The sequence below is a fragment of the Ceratotherium simum genome, chromosome X (assembly GCF_057802395.1).
Source record: "Ceratotherium simum simum isolate JZ-2026a chromosome X, ASM5780239v1, whole genome shotgun sequence".
In the NCBI taxonomy this organism is placed as follows: domain Eukaryota; kingdom Metazoa; phylum Chordata; class Mammalia; order Perissodactyla; family Rhinocerotidae; genus Ceratotherium; species Ceratotherium simum.
Window position 1 is genome coordinate 20,555,259 of NC_141940.1, and position 14,314 is coordinate 20,569,572.

The 14,314-nt window shown below is 44.3% G+C and overlaps 1 protein-coding gene across 2 annotated transcripts in view; it reads right to left on the minus strand.

Moving 5' to 3' along the window:
- Window positions 1–6,503: 6,503 nt before the first annotated feature.
- Window positions 6,504–14,314, minus strand: part of ARHGAP36 (Rho GTPase activating protein 36) — a 31,598-nt gene continuing 23,787 nt past the window's right edge. For both annotated transcript variants that reach the window (XM_087427654.1, XM_014792785.2), the window contains 10 exons: window positions 13,235–13,300; window positions 12,481–12,716; window positions 12,053–12,245; window positions 11,780–11,835; window positions 11,384–11,534; window positions 10,782–10,930; window positions 10,431–10,607; window positions 10,092–10,189; window positions 8,142–9,955; window positions 6,504–7,750 (listed from right to left, as the gene is read on the minus strand). In XM_087427654.1, the coding sequence (XP_087283780.1) occupies window positions 7,593–7,750; window positions 8,142–9,955; window positions 10,092–10,189; window positions 10,431–10,607; window positions 10,782–10,930; window positions 11,384–11,534; window positions 11,780–11,835; window positions 12,053–12,245; window positions 12,481–12,716; window positions 13,235–13,300 (3,098 nt within the window). In that variant the 3' untranslated portion in view covers window positions 6,504–7,592. The remainder of the gene's footprint in view (window positions 7,751–8,141; window positions 9,956–10,091; window positions 10,190–10,430; window positions 10,608–10,781; window positions 10,931–11,383; window positions 11,535–11,779; window positions 11,836–12,052; window positions 12,246–12,480; window positions 12,717–13,234; window positions 13,301–14,314) is intronic.

Consider the following 14,314-nt stretch of genomic DNA (forward strand, 5'->3'; position numbering starts at 1 on the left):
CAAACTAAAAAGCTTCTGCACAGCAAAGGAAACCATCAACAAAACGAAAAGACAACCTAACAATTGGGAGAAGATATTTGCAAACCATACATCTGATAAGGGCTTAATCTCCAAAATATATAAAGAACTCATGCATCTCAACAACAAAAACTACCAACCCAATAATTAAAAAATGGGCAAAAGACCTGAACAGACATTTCTCCAAAGAAGATATACAGATGGCCAACAGACACATGAAAAGATGTTCAAAATCACTAATTATCAGGGAAATGCAAATCAAAACTACAATGAGATATCACCTCACGCCCGTCAGAATGGCTATAATTAACAAGACAGGAAACAACATGTGTTGGAGAGGATGTGGAGAGAAGGGAACTCTCATACACTGCTGGTGGGAGTGCAAACTGGTGCAGCCACTATGGAAAACAGTATGGAGATTCCTCAAAAAAGCAAGGATAGAACTACCATATGATCCAGCTATTCCACTGTTGGGTATTTATCCAAAGAACTTGAAAACACCAATTTGCAAAGGTACATGCACCCCTGTGTTCATTGCAGCCTTATTCACGATAGCCAAGACTTGGAAGAAACCTAAGTGCCCATCAAGGGACGAATGGATAAAGAAGCTGTGGTATATATACACAGTGGAATACTACTCAGCCATAAGAAACGACGAAATCCAGCCATTTGTGACAACATGGATGGACATTGAGGGTATAATGCAAAGTGAAATAAGTCAGAGGAGAAGGTCAAATACCGTATGATTTCCTTCATTAAGTAGTAGATAGTGACAACAATGGAGCGGATACATAGGGACAGAGATTGGATTGGTGGTTGCCAGAGGGGAGGAGGGAAGAGGGTGAAAGGGATAATTCGGTGCATGTGTGTGGTGATGGGTTGTAATTAGTATTTTGGTGGTGAACATGATGTGGTCCATGCAGAAATAGAAGTACAATGATGTACACCTGAAATTTTTACAATGTGATAAACCAATGTTACTGCAATAAACAAAAAATTAAAAAAATAAATTAAAAAAAAAAAAGAAAATGTAGTGTGCATATATATGTATATATACACACACAAAGGAATATTATTCAACCTTAAAAAAAGAAGGAAATCCCGTCACTTGTGACAGCATGTGACAGCATGGATGAACTTAGAGGGTATTATGCTAAGTGAAATAAGTCAGACAAAGACAAATACTGTATGATCTCACTTATGTGTAGAATCTAAAAATATTGAACTGATAAAAACAGAGAGTAGAATGGTGTTTACCAGGGGCTGAGTGGTGGGAAATAGGGAGATGTTGGTCAAAAGGTACAAACTTTCAGTTATAAGATAAGTAAGTTCCAGGGATCTAATGTACAGCATGGTGACTATAGTCATCAATGCTGTATTATATACTTGAAAGTTGCTATGAGAGTAGAGTTTTAATGTTCTCACTACCACCACCACCACAACGACAAAATGGTAATGATGTGAGGTAAAGGGCATGCTAAATAATCTTATTGCTGTAAACATTTTGCAATATATACATGTATCAGATCATCACATTGTATACTTTAAACTCACTCGATATTATACGTCAATTATATGTCAACAAAGCTGGGGAAAAAATGGCAACTGACACTCTTCAATTTAAAGATTTATTTTAAATCTAAAGCAATCAAAAGAGATCGTACTGACATAAAAAGAGACAAATAGATCCATCAAACAGAGAGGAAATGCAGAAATATACACAAAATGAATGATTAACTGATTTTTGACAAACCTGTAAAGGCAATTAAATGGAGAAATTATAGTCTCTTCAATAAATGGTGCTAGAAAATGTGGATATATGTGTGGAAGAAAAAAAAAACTTCAATCCATACCTCGCACTATATATAAAATCAACTCAAAAATAAATTGCAGACAGAAATAGAAAAACTAAAAATATTTTTTGTTTTTAATTTTTTAATATGGTGTATTACATTGATTAGCATCATTAGTCTTTAGAGAAATGCAAATCAAAACCACAAGGAGAGTGGGCCGGCCCGGTGGCTTAGCAGTTAAGTGTGCGCGCTCCGCTACTGGAGGCCCGGGTTCAGATCCCGGGAGCGCACCAACGCACTGCTTGTGCGGCCATGCTGAGGCGGCGTCCCACATACAGCAACTAGAAGGATGTGCAACTATGACATACAACTATCTACTGGGGCTTTGGGGAGAAAAAGGGGAAAAAAAAGAAGGAGGATTGGCAATAGATGTTAGCTCAGGGCCAGTCTTCCCCAGCAAAAAAGAGGAGGATTGGCATGGATGTTAGCTCAGGGCTGATCTTCCTCACACACACACACACAAAAAACCACAAGGAGAAACCATTCACATGACTAGGAGGGCTGTAATCAAAAAAACAGATAATAAAAATTGTTGGCAAGGATATAAAGAAATTGGAAATCTCATGCATCACTGGTGGGAACGTGAAATGGTTCAGTCACTCTAAAAAACCATTTGACACTTTCTCAAAAATGTTAAAAATAGAGTTACCATATGACCCAGCAGTTCCACTCATAGGTATATACCTAAGACAAATGAAAACATACCTTCACCTTCACACAAAAACTTGTACATGAATTACATAGCAGCGTTATTTATAATAAGAAAAAGTGGAAACAACCCATTTGGCCCTCAACTGATGATTGGATAAATAAAACTATAAAAATTCTTGGAAAAAACAGCAGAAAACAGGGCCAGAAGTAAAGAGAGGCAAATGAGGGTGCAAAACTTAAGGATGTCCTCACTGTCAGGGACTTGCACAACCTTGAGAATGAGATCCTTTGTCCTAGGCCACTATTCTCTTCACTATAGTGTAGACTTTAGGAGAAATGCTTAGCAATCTTGGTGTAGGCAAAGATTTCTTAGAAATGACACCAAAATCAAGATGTTAAAATGTTTTTTAACATGATAAACTAGACTTCATTAAATTTAAAACTTCTGCTCTTCAAAAGATTCCATTAAGAAAATGAAAGACAAGTCATAGACTGGAAAAAAAATTATTCAGAATGTATAAAGAACATTTAACGCTCAATCAAAAATCTCAATTATAAATAGGCAGAAGATTTGGACAGGTACACAACCAAAGGATGGGGAAACAAGAAAAATGCTCAACATCATTATTTAGCAGGTAAATGCAAATTAAATATGGTATATCTATACAATGAAATATTATTTGGCATTAAAAAACAATGAAGTTCTGATACATGCTATAACATGAATGAATCTTGAAAACATTATGCTACATGAAAGAAGCCAGTCACAAAAAATCACATATCATATGATTCCATTTATATGAAATGTCCAGAATAGGAAAGTCTGTAGAGATAGAAAGTTGTTTGGTGGTTGCCTAGGTTTAGGGGATAGGGAGGATAGAAAATGACTGCTAATTGGTATGTGATTATGTTTTGGAGTGATGAAAATATTATTAAATTAGATTATGGTAATCATTGCACAACTCTGTGAATACACTAAAAATATTGAATTGTACACTCTACGTTATAGATTGTATGATATGGAAAGTATCTCTAAATAAAGACTTTTTAAAATAACCAGGAGGAGACTTCTGTTCAGGATAAGATCGCATAGACCTTTTTTCCCAAGCTCCTCCCTACTAAGTACAACTATAAACCCTGGAAATAACTTCAGAGACAACTAAAGGAGAATTCTGAAAGATGGAAGAGGAAGGTGTACTGGCTTGAGAGACCAGGACTGGAGAAACAGCACAGCATCATGACATCTTATGTCTTCTCAACCAACAGAAAAAGGTGACCCAGGCCTGCTATTTCCTGAACACCAGCTTAGTTTTAGCAACAGAAGGTGGCCCAGGTAGGCTCATTCTTCCTCTGGATCAAATGGACGTCCCACCTACAACAGGTGAGTAAGGCAGCACTACAAATCAATAACAGAAAGATAACAAAAATCTCAAAACACTTGGAAACTAAACTAACCTTCTAAATAATCCATGGGTCAATGAGAAAGTCTCAAGGGAAATAAAATATATATTGAACTGAATGAAAATACAACATATCAAAACTTGTGGTAGACTGTTAAAACACTGAATGCTTATGCTAGAAAAGAGAAAATCAATAATCTAAGTTTCCACCTAAAGAAACTAGAAAAACGAACAAGAATAAAGCAGAAGAGAGGATGTATTGGGGGTGAGTTAGAGAGAAAGGGCTTGTTATTTGAGGGGACTGATGTAGAAATGGAATCTGAATGGGAGAAGAATTAGAGAAAGAGATGACCTGGGGCATGTGAAAGGATTGCTGAGTGGCCTGAGGGCCCAGCAGAGGTTGGAAATTCTATTTAGAGGACCAATATTTGGAGCCACTCCTGCTTTTTCTCACAGTGGTCATTATGAGACTGGAGAAATCAGATGTTTAGAGGGACCCAAAACTGATACTAAATAGTGCAGATGTGGTATTTGGAGGGCAAGGGGATGAAGATGTCATCAGTGCTGAATCAATACACCCTAAGATCCTGGCTGGATAAGGAAAGAAGTGAAGAGAAAAGGAAAGGCTTGAGGCACTGGACACCTCAATGAAGCCAAATAACAGATGACATGGGATCCAACAATTGTTAGGAGATTTGAGTCACAATGGGATATTGGAGTTGAGTCTTTTCGAAGTGAAGTCATGCCCAGTGATGCCAAGTGGCTGGGGATGGTGAAGTGCTAAGAAGTTAAAGGGCAGGGTGATGAGGCCAGGGTGTGTGGGATGGGTCTTCCACGTGGGTATTGTTGAGCTCACCCAGGATATAGACGGGACTTGGAGCATCAAGAAAGCCTGTTGAGCTAGTCTTTACAGTATGGGGAAGAGTGAGGATAATGCCCACATCTACTCACCACTCTCAGCCCCAACCCCTTGATTAGGAGTCAGCCTGGGTAGGAACGTAGGGAAAGCAATAAGATCAGGAGAAAACCTGGTTTCAGGGAAGGCTAGGAAATGAAGAGAATGTTTTGAAACAATCTACTTTCCCGTTTGTTATCTGGTTTATTTTTTGGTTTTTCAGCTGAGTGGGAAAAGCACAGGTAAACTCCTCCCGGGACATATTTTACTATTTTGGTCCCATAAAGTCTGAGAATGGCAGTCAGAAGGCCTGTCTGTGTCTTAATCCAAGTGTCTGACCTCAGGAAAGTCCTTTCACAATATGAGCCCTTGTGTGACCATTCATGTAACAAGAGAGTTGGGATGGATGGGCTCTACCCATCCATTAAAGCCATTTTCCACTGGCTTTAATATCTATGGGCCGTAGATACAAATGCTGAGGTCTGCCTGAGATATCACAGTTATTGTCTTATACCTTGTGCTATCTGGAGAGAAAGGATCTATAAGGAAGGAATCTGAAGCTTGCTTGTTAAAAGCACAAATCCCACCTACAAAACTGACTGCAGACATCACAATGCATCTTTGTGTCAGAGGAAGAATCCCAAAATGGATTGGCCACTATAATCTAGTGGTTAAACACTCCAGCTTTGGAGACTGGCTGTTTTCCACTAGCAAGATATGTAATTTGGGCAGGTTATTTGACCTCTCTTTATCTCATTTTCGTCAAGAAGAAAATGAGGATGACACTAGCATGTATCTCATCAAGTTGTTGTGACTGTTAAATAAAATGAGGCATGTAAAGATTTAAACACAGTGCCAGACACTTTGGAAGAACTCAATATGTGTTAGCTATCAATATAATTATTATTATAAAATAATTATTATTATAGGAGGGGCCAATGTTGTATTTCTGCTGTCTGTAAAACTCTGGGCAAGGAAATATCCTAAACCAAAGTGTGCAAAAATAAATAATACACACCATTCCATTTTCTGGGGCCCTGTCCCTGACATGGGAAATTTCCAAGCACGTCATAAAGTCTTAAGTTTTCAAGAAAGGTTGAAAGTCCTGTCAGTGAAACAGCAGCACGTTCGTCTCTTACCCTTGGAAATCACATGTCTCCAGATGTTTCTCGGTTTTCACTTTTCAACAATCCAGGGAGAATATCTCAGTTAAGAAGACCTAGTGATCTCTCCCATTATTTCTCTCCTTTCCCCTTTAAAGGCCCTCCTCTTAAGCCTCATTCCTTTCCTCTACTTCTCCTTCATCCCTGTTTAACCATTTATTCTACTTTAACCCTTCCATTCTCTTTGTTCAATTATGGCCTTTCCTCTTTCTTCCATTTTACTCCCCTTTATTCCGCATCAACCCCTCCTCTTTATTCCATCTCACCCCTCTTTATTCCATTTCTCTCCATCCCCTTATTCCACATCACTCCTTCCCCTTTATTCCACATCATCTCCTCCCCTTTATCCCACTCACTCCATCCCTTTATATCATGTCACCACTCCCCCTTTTCATCACCCCTTCTCCTTTACTCCTCTTCCTCCCCTGTCCTTCCCCTTCAGCTCCAGTCAGAGCTTCCCAACTCAACAACAAAATTTCAAATGAAAAAAAAAAAAAAAACACAGTAAGCCATGAATATGCTGCTGTCACAATACAGATGTTTATTAATGATTAAATGCCAGAGAAGTTTTAACAATCACAAATCTTCGAGCTCTGCGGTTGTTACCCATTGTATGATCAGTTTCTATCCCTCAATACAATACATTCTCCCTTCTATGGACTTTAGCAGTTGTTACCCATCAATATCAGCTATAATTTTAGATGTCATACACAACCCATATCTGTGTGTTACCAGAGCATGTCCCGCAAATTTGTACCGTCCTGCATAGAGGAAATACAGAGACGATAGATAAGAATATTCGTAATCAGGTGACTTCAACTACTTGGAACTATGTGTCCATACCTAACTAGCTGTTTCACTGACAAGGGGTGTGAATGCCAGCTGTCTGTAAAACAGATCCAGGAAATAAAATTGAACTTTTCCTCTAACTTTTGATCCCAGAAAAGCTAGTTAGGTTTACACTTGAGGTGTCCCTCTTGGCGTGATCTGAGCAAAACTGCACAGAATTTTGGGAGCGGCTGTTTGACGAGCCACTGGCCTAAATAATTTGGGAAAAAAAATATCCTGAGGTGGTGGAACTGCTGCGGGGACATGGCCGTGAATTGGTGTGACATGGGTTAGCATTAACTATCAGCTGTCAGTAGGCTGACCTAATGTCCTAGCATGCCTCTTGAGGGCCGTTCCAATTGAGCTTTCGGGAGGAGGGTAGGAAAGTCAGGAAAAACATGCAATTCCCTTTGGGGGAGGGAAAGCACCTCGAGATTTGCGAGCTTCTCTGGGACAGGTGTTTACCACAAATGTCACATCAATTAAAGAAAGGGCTGTAATGAAGGAAAGCCAGGATCAGGGGTAAAAGAGAAAGGCAAGGTAGCACCAGGGAGCCTGGGCATGACACAGAAACATCTCTGCTTTTACCAGCTGAAGGAACCAAGTATCCCCAGTGAAGGGGCTGACTGTGTGTTTGGAATTCTCAGCCTGACCCGAGCATCAGGTGGAACTCCTTCTCACCATCAGATCTTTACCTTCAAGACTCTCCTTAACATTTCCTGTGACATCCCAGGTCTACCCCCACCCTTTTCCCCTGTCCGGCACCTTATAGAAGGGAAAACACCTAACGAAAGAAGTAGCCGATGCCAGTTTTGGCCTCCTTCTCCCGGGGCACACGGAGCAATGGGCGGTCTTGCTCCGGAATGGGGGGGTTACCCGCTCCTTCCTCATCGTCATGGGAACGGGCAGTGCCGGGAGGCACAGCTGGCTCCTCAGAGGAACCTGGAAAATAGTAACAATGTTAACTCCTTATGTTTCTAGACTTCACACTTTGCACAGTACCCAAGGGACTAAGACCTAATTTTGAGCTTCAAATACAGTATGAGGCAAGAAGGTAAGGCAGAAATGATTATCCCCATTTGACATGTAAGAAAACTGCAGCCTATCAGTAGAACATAGATGTCTAAATCTAGGCCCACTGTGGAAGCTGGGTGTGGAAGGCTGGATTAGAGAACAGAAAGAGTGAGACAGATACGCCATGCTTAGAGCAAATGGACAATATCACCAGGGAAGCAGGGAAGAAGGCGGCCTCCTAACAACCACCACCACCCTACAACCAGCCTGACTAATTTTACTAAGCAAATGAGTACCAAAGCTGGAGCCGGAAGCTTACAGCACTTCATGGAGGAGAGAAAGCAGGTGTCGGTCTTCAATGACTCTGGGTAGGACTTGTAGTCCATGACTCGGCCAGGCTGAGACTTGTTTTTAAGGAGGGTGGTATGTACAGGAAAGATAACATCTGCATCTTCTTTATGGAACTGGATTGCCTTTGGATTCTGAACCTCTTTAGAGGCAAGATCATTAGGTACTGGGACTGCTTCCACATTCATGATTTCTTCAAGATTGACAGCCAGGCCTGGCTGAGGGTCTGGAATTGTATAGAGAATGGAGACATCTTCAGGCTCTGGAGCCACATTGGTAACTTCATCTTCTTCAAAAGTGTTGGCATGGTCTTTCTGAGAATCTGGAATTTTGTTGTGAATTTGAGCATCCTCAGGCTCTGGAACCACATTAAAAACTGAGTCTTTTTCAAGATTGAGGTTTTCTTCAGAGTCTTGGATTCCACTGACATCAAAGGCTGCTTCGTATCCTGGTATTTCTTCAGCATCTGAGGCATCTTCATTGTTTGGAACTCCACTCACATCTGAGGATTCTTCCTGATCTTGAATTTCATCAAAATTGGAGAAATCTTCAGGACTCGTTACCACATGGAGAGCTGGGACCTCTTCAGGGTTGGAGTCTTCTTCAGAGCCTGTAAATCCATCGACCTCTGGAGTTTCTTCATGATCTGGAATTTCTTCAGTATCTGAGGTTTCTTCATTATTTGGGACTGCATCAAGAGCTGGGACCTCTTCGAGATTGGGATCTTCTTCAGAGTCTGAGAGTCCATTGACCTCTGGAGACTCTTCGTGATTTGGGATTTCATGACTACTCGGGGCTTCATCAGGGCTTGGGACCACATGAAGAGCTGGGACTTCTTCAAAATCAAGGTCTTCGTCAGCAACTGAAATCCCATTGACTGCTGGGACTTCTTCGTGGTCTGGAATTTCTTCAGCATTTGAGGCTTCATCATTTGGGATTTCATCAAGAGCTGGAACCTCTTCAAGACTGGGGTCTTCTTCAGAATCTGGGTTTTCATCACTATCTGAGGCATCTGCATGGTCTGGGATTTCATCAGTGTCTGGTGCTTCTTCATTGTCTGGGATTTCATCAATATCTGAGGCTTCTTCATTGTTTGGAATTACATCAAGATAGGGAACTTCTGCGAGGTCAAGATTTTGGTAGTCTTCAAAATCTGGTCCTTCTTCAAGGTCATGATTTGGGTTTTCTCCAGGGTTGGGGATTTCTTGCACATCTGGGGCTCCTTCAGGATCTGGGACCATATCAAAATATGGTATTTCTTCAAAGTCTGGGATTTCAATGAGTTCTGGAATTTCATCATCAGGGTCTAGAATATCCTCAAGGGGAGGAAGATCATCAAAATTCAGGGTATCATCATCATCGTCATCATCATCATCATCATCATCTTCTTCTTCTTCTTCATCAAGCTCTGGTATGCCTTCAAGATGTGGGCCTTGAACCTCAAGGTCATTTGGGATCTCGAGACCTTGGACTTCCCCAAAGACTACTCCTTGATTGAGATATTCAAATACTAGCTCTTCATTGACTGACACATCTTCCTCAGAGGACTCATCTTCCTCAAGGGGCTCATCTTCAGCAAGGACCTGGCCTTCAGGAAGGGCCTGACCTTCACCAAGGGACTGACCTTCAGCAAGGGCCTGACCTTCAGCAAGGGCCTGACCTCCAGCAGGGAACTGACCTTCATCAAAAGGCTTGCTTTGAGCAAGGACAGCAGCCCGGGCTTCAGCAGAGCTTTCTACTGGATCAGAAAGTAAAGCATCCTCTTCCATCTTTATCCGTGCACTCCTGAATGGCAATGAATTTTGAAAAGCAAGTCAGTTTGTATACTTGGGTTGACTAACATAAACATAGTCTGGGGTTGGAAGCCCCCATAGGAGATTCTGCTTCAGGCTAAGCATAAACAAACCAAGAAAACACTCACTGGATCTTCCTCAAATTCCTACGTCTGATAAAATCAAGGGCTTCAGGACTGGATTTCCACACACGCTTAGCAACCTGCCTCTGAATATGGGGAGGCACCTGAGGATAAAATTAACAATGTTAGCTTTTATTTCATAACATTGTTTTATTTATACTCATCTCCATCAGGTACCAGGGACTGAAGGCACCATGACCTTCAGTCATTGCGGGAGGAATTTCTAGACTGGGATATTTTGTGGCTGCCTGCTTTGGCTACTCTCAGGGATGCGTGTACAACTCTTCCTTGCCTTGTGAAAAGGAGAGAGAGCTGTGAAATAAGTGTGCCCAAAATTCCACCTACCTGGAAGAGGATATCCCAGTTATCAATCATGGCACGGACCACATTGACAGAAGCAACATAGTGGTCAATCCCCAGTCTTGTTTTCCTGGACTCCCTCTTGGCAAATCTCCCCTTCTTCAGAAGAGCAGATCCAAACACCAAGGCCAAATTGGTGGAAGTCATACGGTTGCCTGAAACCTAGGTAAAGGAAAGCAGAAAGTGATCCACTCTGAGGTAATAATGGGAGTTGTACAAACAGAAGTGTCTCTTTTTGTTCTTGTTTCCCTCTCCTTCTGTCTCTTTGTCTCTGTCTCATATACTCCCACACATGCCCCTACTATAGCTCTTACTACCCTTCCCAGAGCTTTTTACCAACTGTCCATCAATGCCAATGGAGTCCTCGCAGTTCTCAGTGATTTTATGCAGAGCCTTCAGCAGACGCTCCAGGGTGTCACTGTGGCAGGGTGGCATCAGGTAAACCAGCAATTGCAGGGCAGAAAGCTGATCCTGCGGCTTCAGAGCTAAAGGAAGGAAAACAGGGGCTGGCTCAGGGGGCTAGCCTTGGCAGCAGCCTGATACCAAAAGAGATGTGATTCTGCTTGAAAATTGCTGAAAGCTATGGAGAAAGTACCCAGGTATCTTATCTTTGCTCATTCTCAAAGCATTTGATTTCAGGATCCCTAAAAGCAAGAAGTGCTCCCATCAAACTCAGACCCCCTCTACAGAACCTAGGTTCATCTTTGCCCTAAGAGGGCACACACAGCTTCAAGAAGCTCTAGAGAAGTTTCCAAACAACAGACTTATAATGGAAGATTAAGAGATACAAGGAAAGTAATCTAGAGAGGTGTTTTCATCTTTTGATGTTCATTCTGTCTTAGTTCCTTGGTGTCTTGCAGCTGAGCTCTGTCCCTAGACCCCCACACCCCCTGTACTATTTCCTTTCCTTGCCTGACAAAGGAGGGCAGAAGACTCACTTGCTGTCAGGAGGAAGGACATGTACAGATCATCTGGCAGCAGAGAGTCCTTCATGTCACGGAAAAACTCCTTGAGAAGTGCAGCCACATCATGCACATTCTGAGTGTCATCCAGTACTACATCCAGACCTTGATCAAATTCTTCACGGAGCTAGAAAAAGGGAGAGAATACATGGACTATCTGCCCTGCCCACTACAGGCTCCCTCTTGGCCATTCCTTCAATAAGTCTCAGCCCTCAGTGGAGGTAGCTGGCAATATGGTGTATCTAGGGGGCTAGAAAGAAGACCTTGCTCCCCCCACCAGGCATGACACTCCCCTCACGTCTGTGGGAGAACCCTCAACTCTACCTGCTTTTTCTCACTCAAGGAACAAAAATATAAACATAGCCAATTTACCTCACGCACTCTCTCCTCAGAGTATTCCAGGGTGAAAATCCCCACTGTGCTTAAGCCTGAAAGAAAAGACCAGGGGATGCTAAGGATCTCTGGCCCCCTTCCCCACGGCATTTCTTTTCTCCTCCCTGGCTGCATCCCAACCCCAACTGGTGGCAGGGGAATGCTCCAGGCTCTTCATCCGGAGGCCTCTTCTCTCTCTCCGTTTCTAGAACACAGTTCTTTCCCTTTAATTGCCTCTTACCTTGATTTAACCATCATTTTCGGCCCCCTTACCATGTTTCTCAATGAAGTTGCAGCAAGCCTCAACAACCTGGGGAATTTGTTTAGCAATCGGGTTGAGGCTCATTTTCCTTTTGGATCCCAGAAGTCGCTGGCCAATCGGAAAGGAAATCTTGGAAAGTTGCAGGGTCTGCAGCAGCATGGCCCCGTCCTCCAGTTCAGCCAGGCTATCCACAGATACTGCACCCTGTGGAGATACCCAGACTATCTTAAAATGGGGGAGCAGGAAGGTAGCTTTGGAATTCCTGAGGACTGCGTCACATTCATAAGAGCAGACATTCCCTGGCAAGCCAATTACACCCCACCAACATGTTCTGTTCAGTTCCTCCTCCTTCTGACAACACAGGCCTTCACCCTCCGTCCCCACAACCCTAAACGCCTCAGGAAGGGCCCCTGCCTGAAACCTGGAGAGTTTAACTCACTCGACGCCCACGGCGAGTGAACTCCCGGGGCAAGGAGGGCGCATCCCGCCTGCGACTGAAAAAGCGCCTGATGCGGCCAAACATCCTTTGCACCACGTTTCCCCGACGACGGCCCGCAGCCTGACCAGTGGATTCTTCAGTCTGCATCGTGGCTCTTAATTCAAGATGCTTGCGGCGAGTAAGCTCATTCACCAGTACCTCTTCCAGACGAATGCCAAACGTCTTGAGTGATACGACTGGGCAGCCAGGGAGAGAAAGAATGAGAAACGTCAATGCTCCACAGCGTTTAAATCAGGAGGAACTGCAGGGGCTGTAACATTCCTCCAAGCAATCGCCGGCAGCCAACCCCATCCCTCCAGACCCGCAGCGTCCTTCCCTGGGGAGTGAGCCAAAAAGACCCTGCAGTGGTTTGGTGGAAGGACTCCGCCCCACTCAACTACCCTGAAGGAGCTCAAGGTCCCTGCCTTAAGTTCTGCCAGGAGGTGACCACCTTGAAGCAATAAGGGCAATTTCTTTGAGCGATCAGTCTGAGGTGGATCCACTGGAAAGGCTTAGGCAGAGCTGATGGGACCGCCCCGCGCGCCAGCAGCTAGTGCGCCATTTCCTGAAATCATCCCCTACGGGGTTCTGAGAGGAGGAGGGGGAGTGCCCCCAGGGGCAGTGGGCACCGCCCAGCCTCTAGTAGCTAGGGGCACAATACAGGAGGGATGCAGCATTCCATTTCTTTCCTAAGGAAAGTACGAGAGCCCCTCACCCCTCTCTTGTCCTCTCAGAATCAGAAACCACTTCTCCAAGGTGTTTGGACGGTCGATAGGTAGAGCTATGGGAAGAGAAAAAGAAAAGACACGCACACTCACACAAATAGGATTTGATAAGAGACTAAAACATCACAATGCATTGATCCGCAGGAATTGGGTGTGTGTGAGGGAAGCAAACAGCTCTGTCCAGTCCGTGAAAAGTGTTTTGCTTTCTCTCAGCCTCAGTTTCCCCGTTTGATAACGGGACAAATATTATCTACCACATATTAGACTCCAAGAATTTAACCAAAACAGAGAATCTAAGGCGCCGCGTGCGCACCGCGCGTCTTTTTACGCGCCAGTAGTAGCTCAACACAACGCTTAAAACATAAATCTCGGGGTTCTGAGGTGCTCGGTCGGTGCAACAGGCAAGGGGAGGGGCTACGCCTGCGGCGCCACTGAGAGTAGGGGTGGCCAAGTTACTGCGGGCGCGCTTGCACCCGGGATGCCATCAGCTCCCCACGCTGCGGCGGGAGTAGGGGCAACACCCCCTGTCCCGGAGCCCCGACCCCCGCACCTGCTTGCGGGATCTCCTCGACCTTTGCTTCGCTCATCTCAGGCTGTGCCAGCCGCGCGCGCCTAGCGAACCTGCCGCCCTCTGCACTTTTCAATACTGCAGGGGAGCCCCTCGACCCACGCGACTCTCTCCCTCCTCCCCTCAGCTGCAGAATCTGCGCCTGCACTCCCGAGACCCCTGGCACGCTCGAATCCCGCCCAGTACTTCCTCCTGCTCGCTCCACTGCAGCCAGCCGAGGTGGGCAGCGCTCACAGCGCACCTCCCGCCACGCTCCCCTCGCCCGCACGGCCCTCCCGCTCCACGCCGGGATTGGCGCGTGTCTCTCTCCCAGTGTCTCGCTCTCTCTCTTTACTCTCCATCTCTCAACTGCTCTGTCTCTGTCTGTCCCAGTCCCCTCTCAGAGTGTCTCTCTGCGCCCCCCGTCTCCCTCTGAGCTGTTCTCGCATCGCACCTGGTGCGTCTTTCTCTTCACCTGTCCTCTGTCCACCTGTCTGTCTCTGACATCTGCCTGACTGTCTTA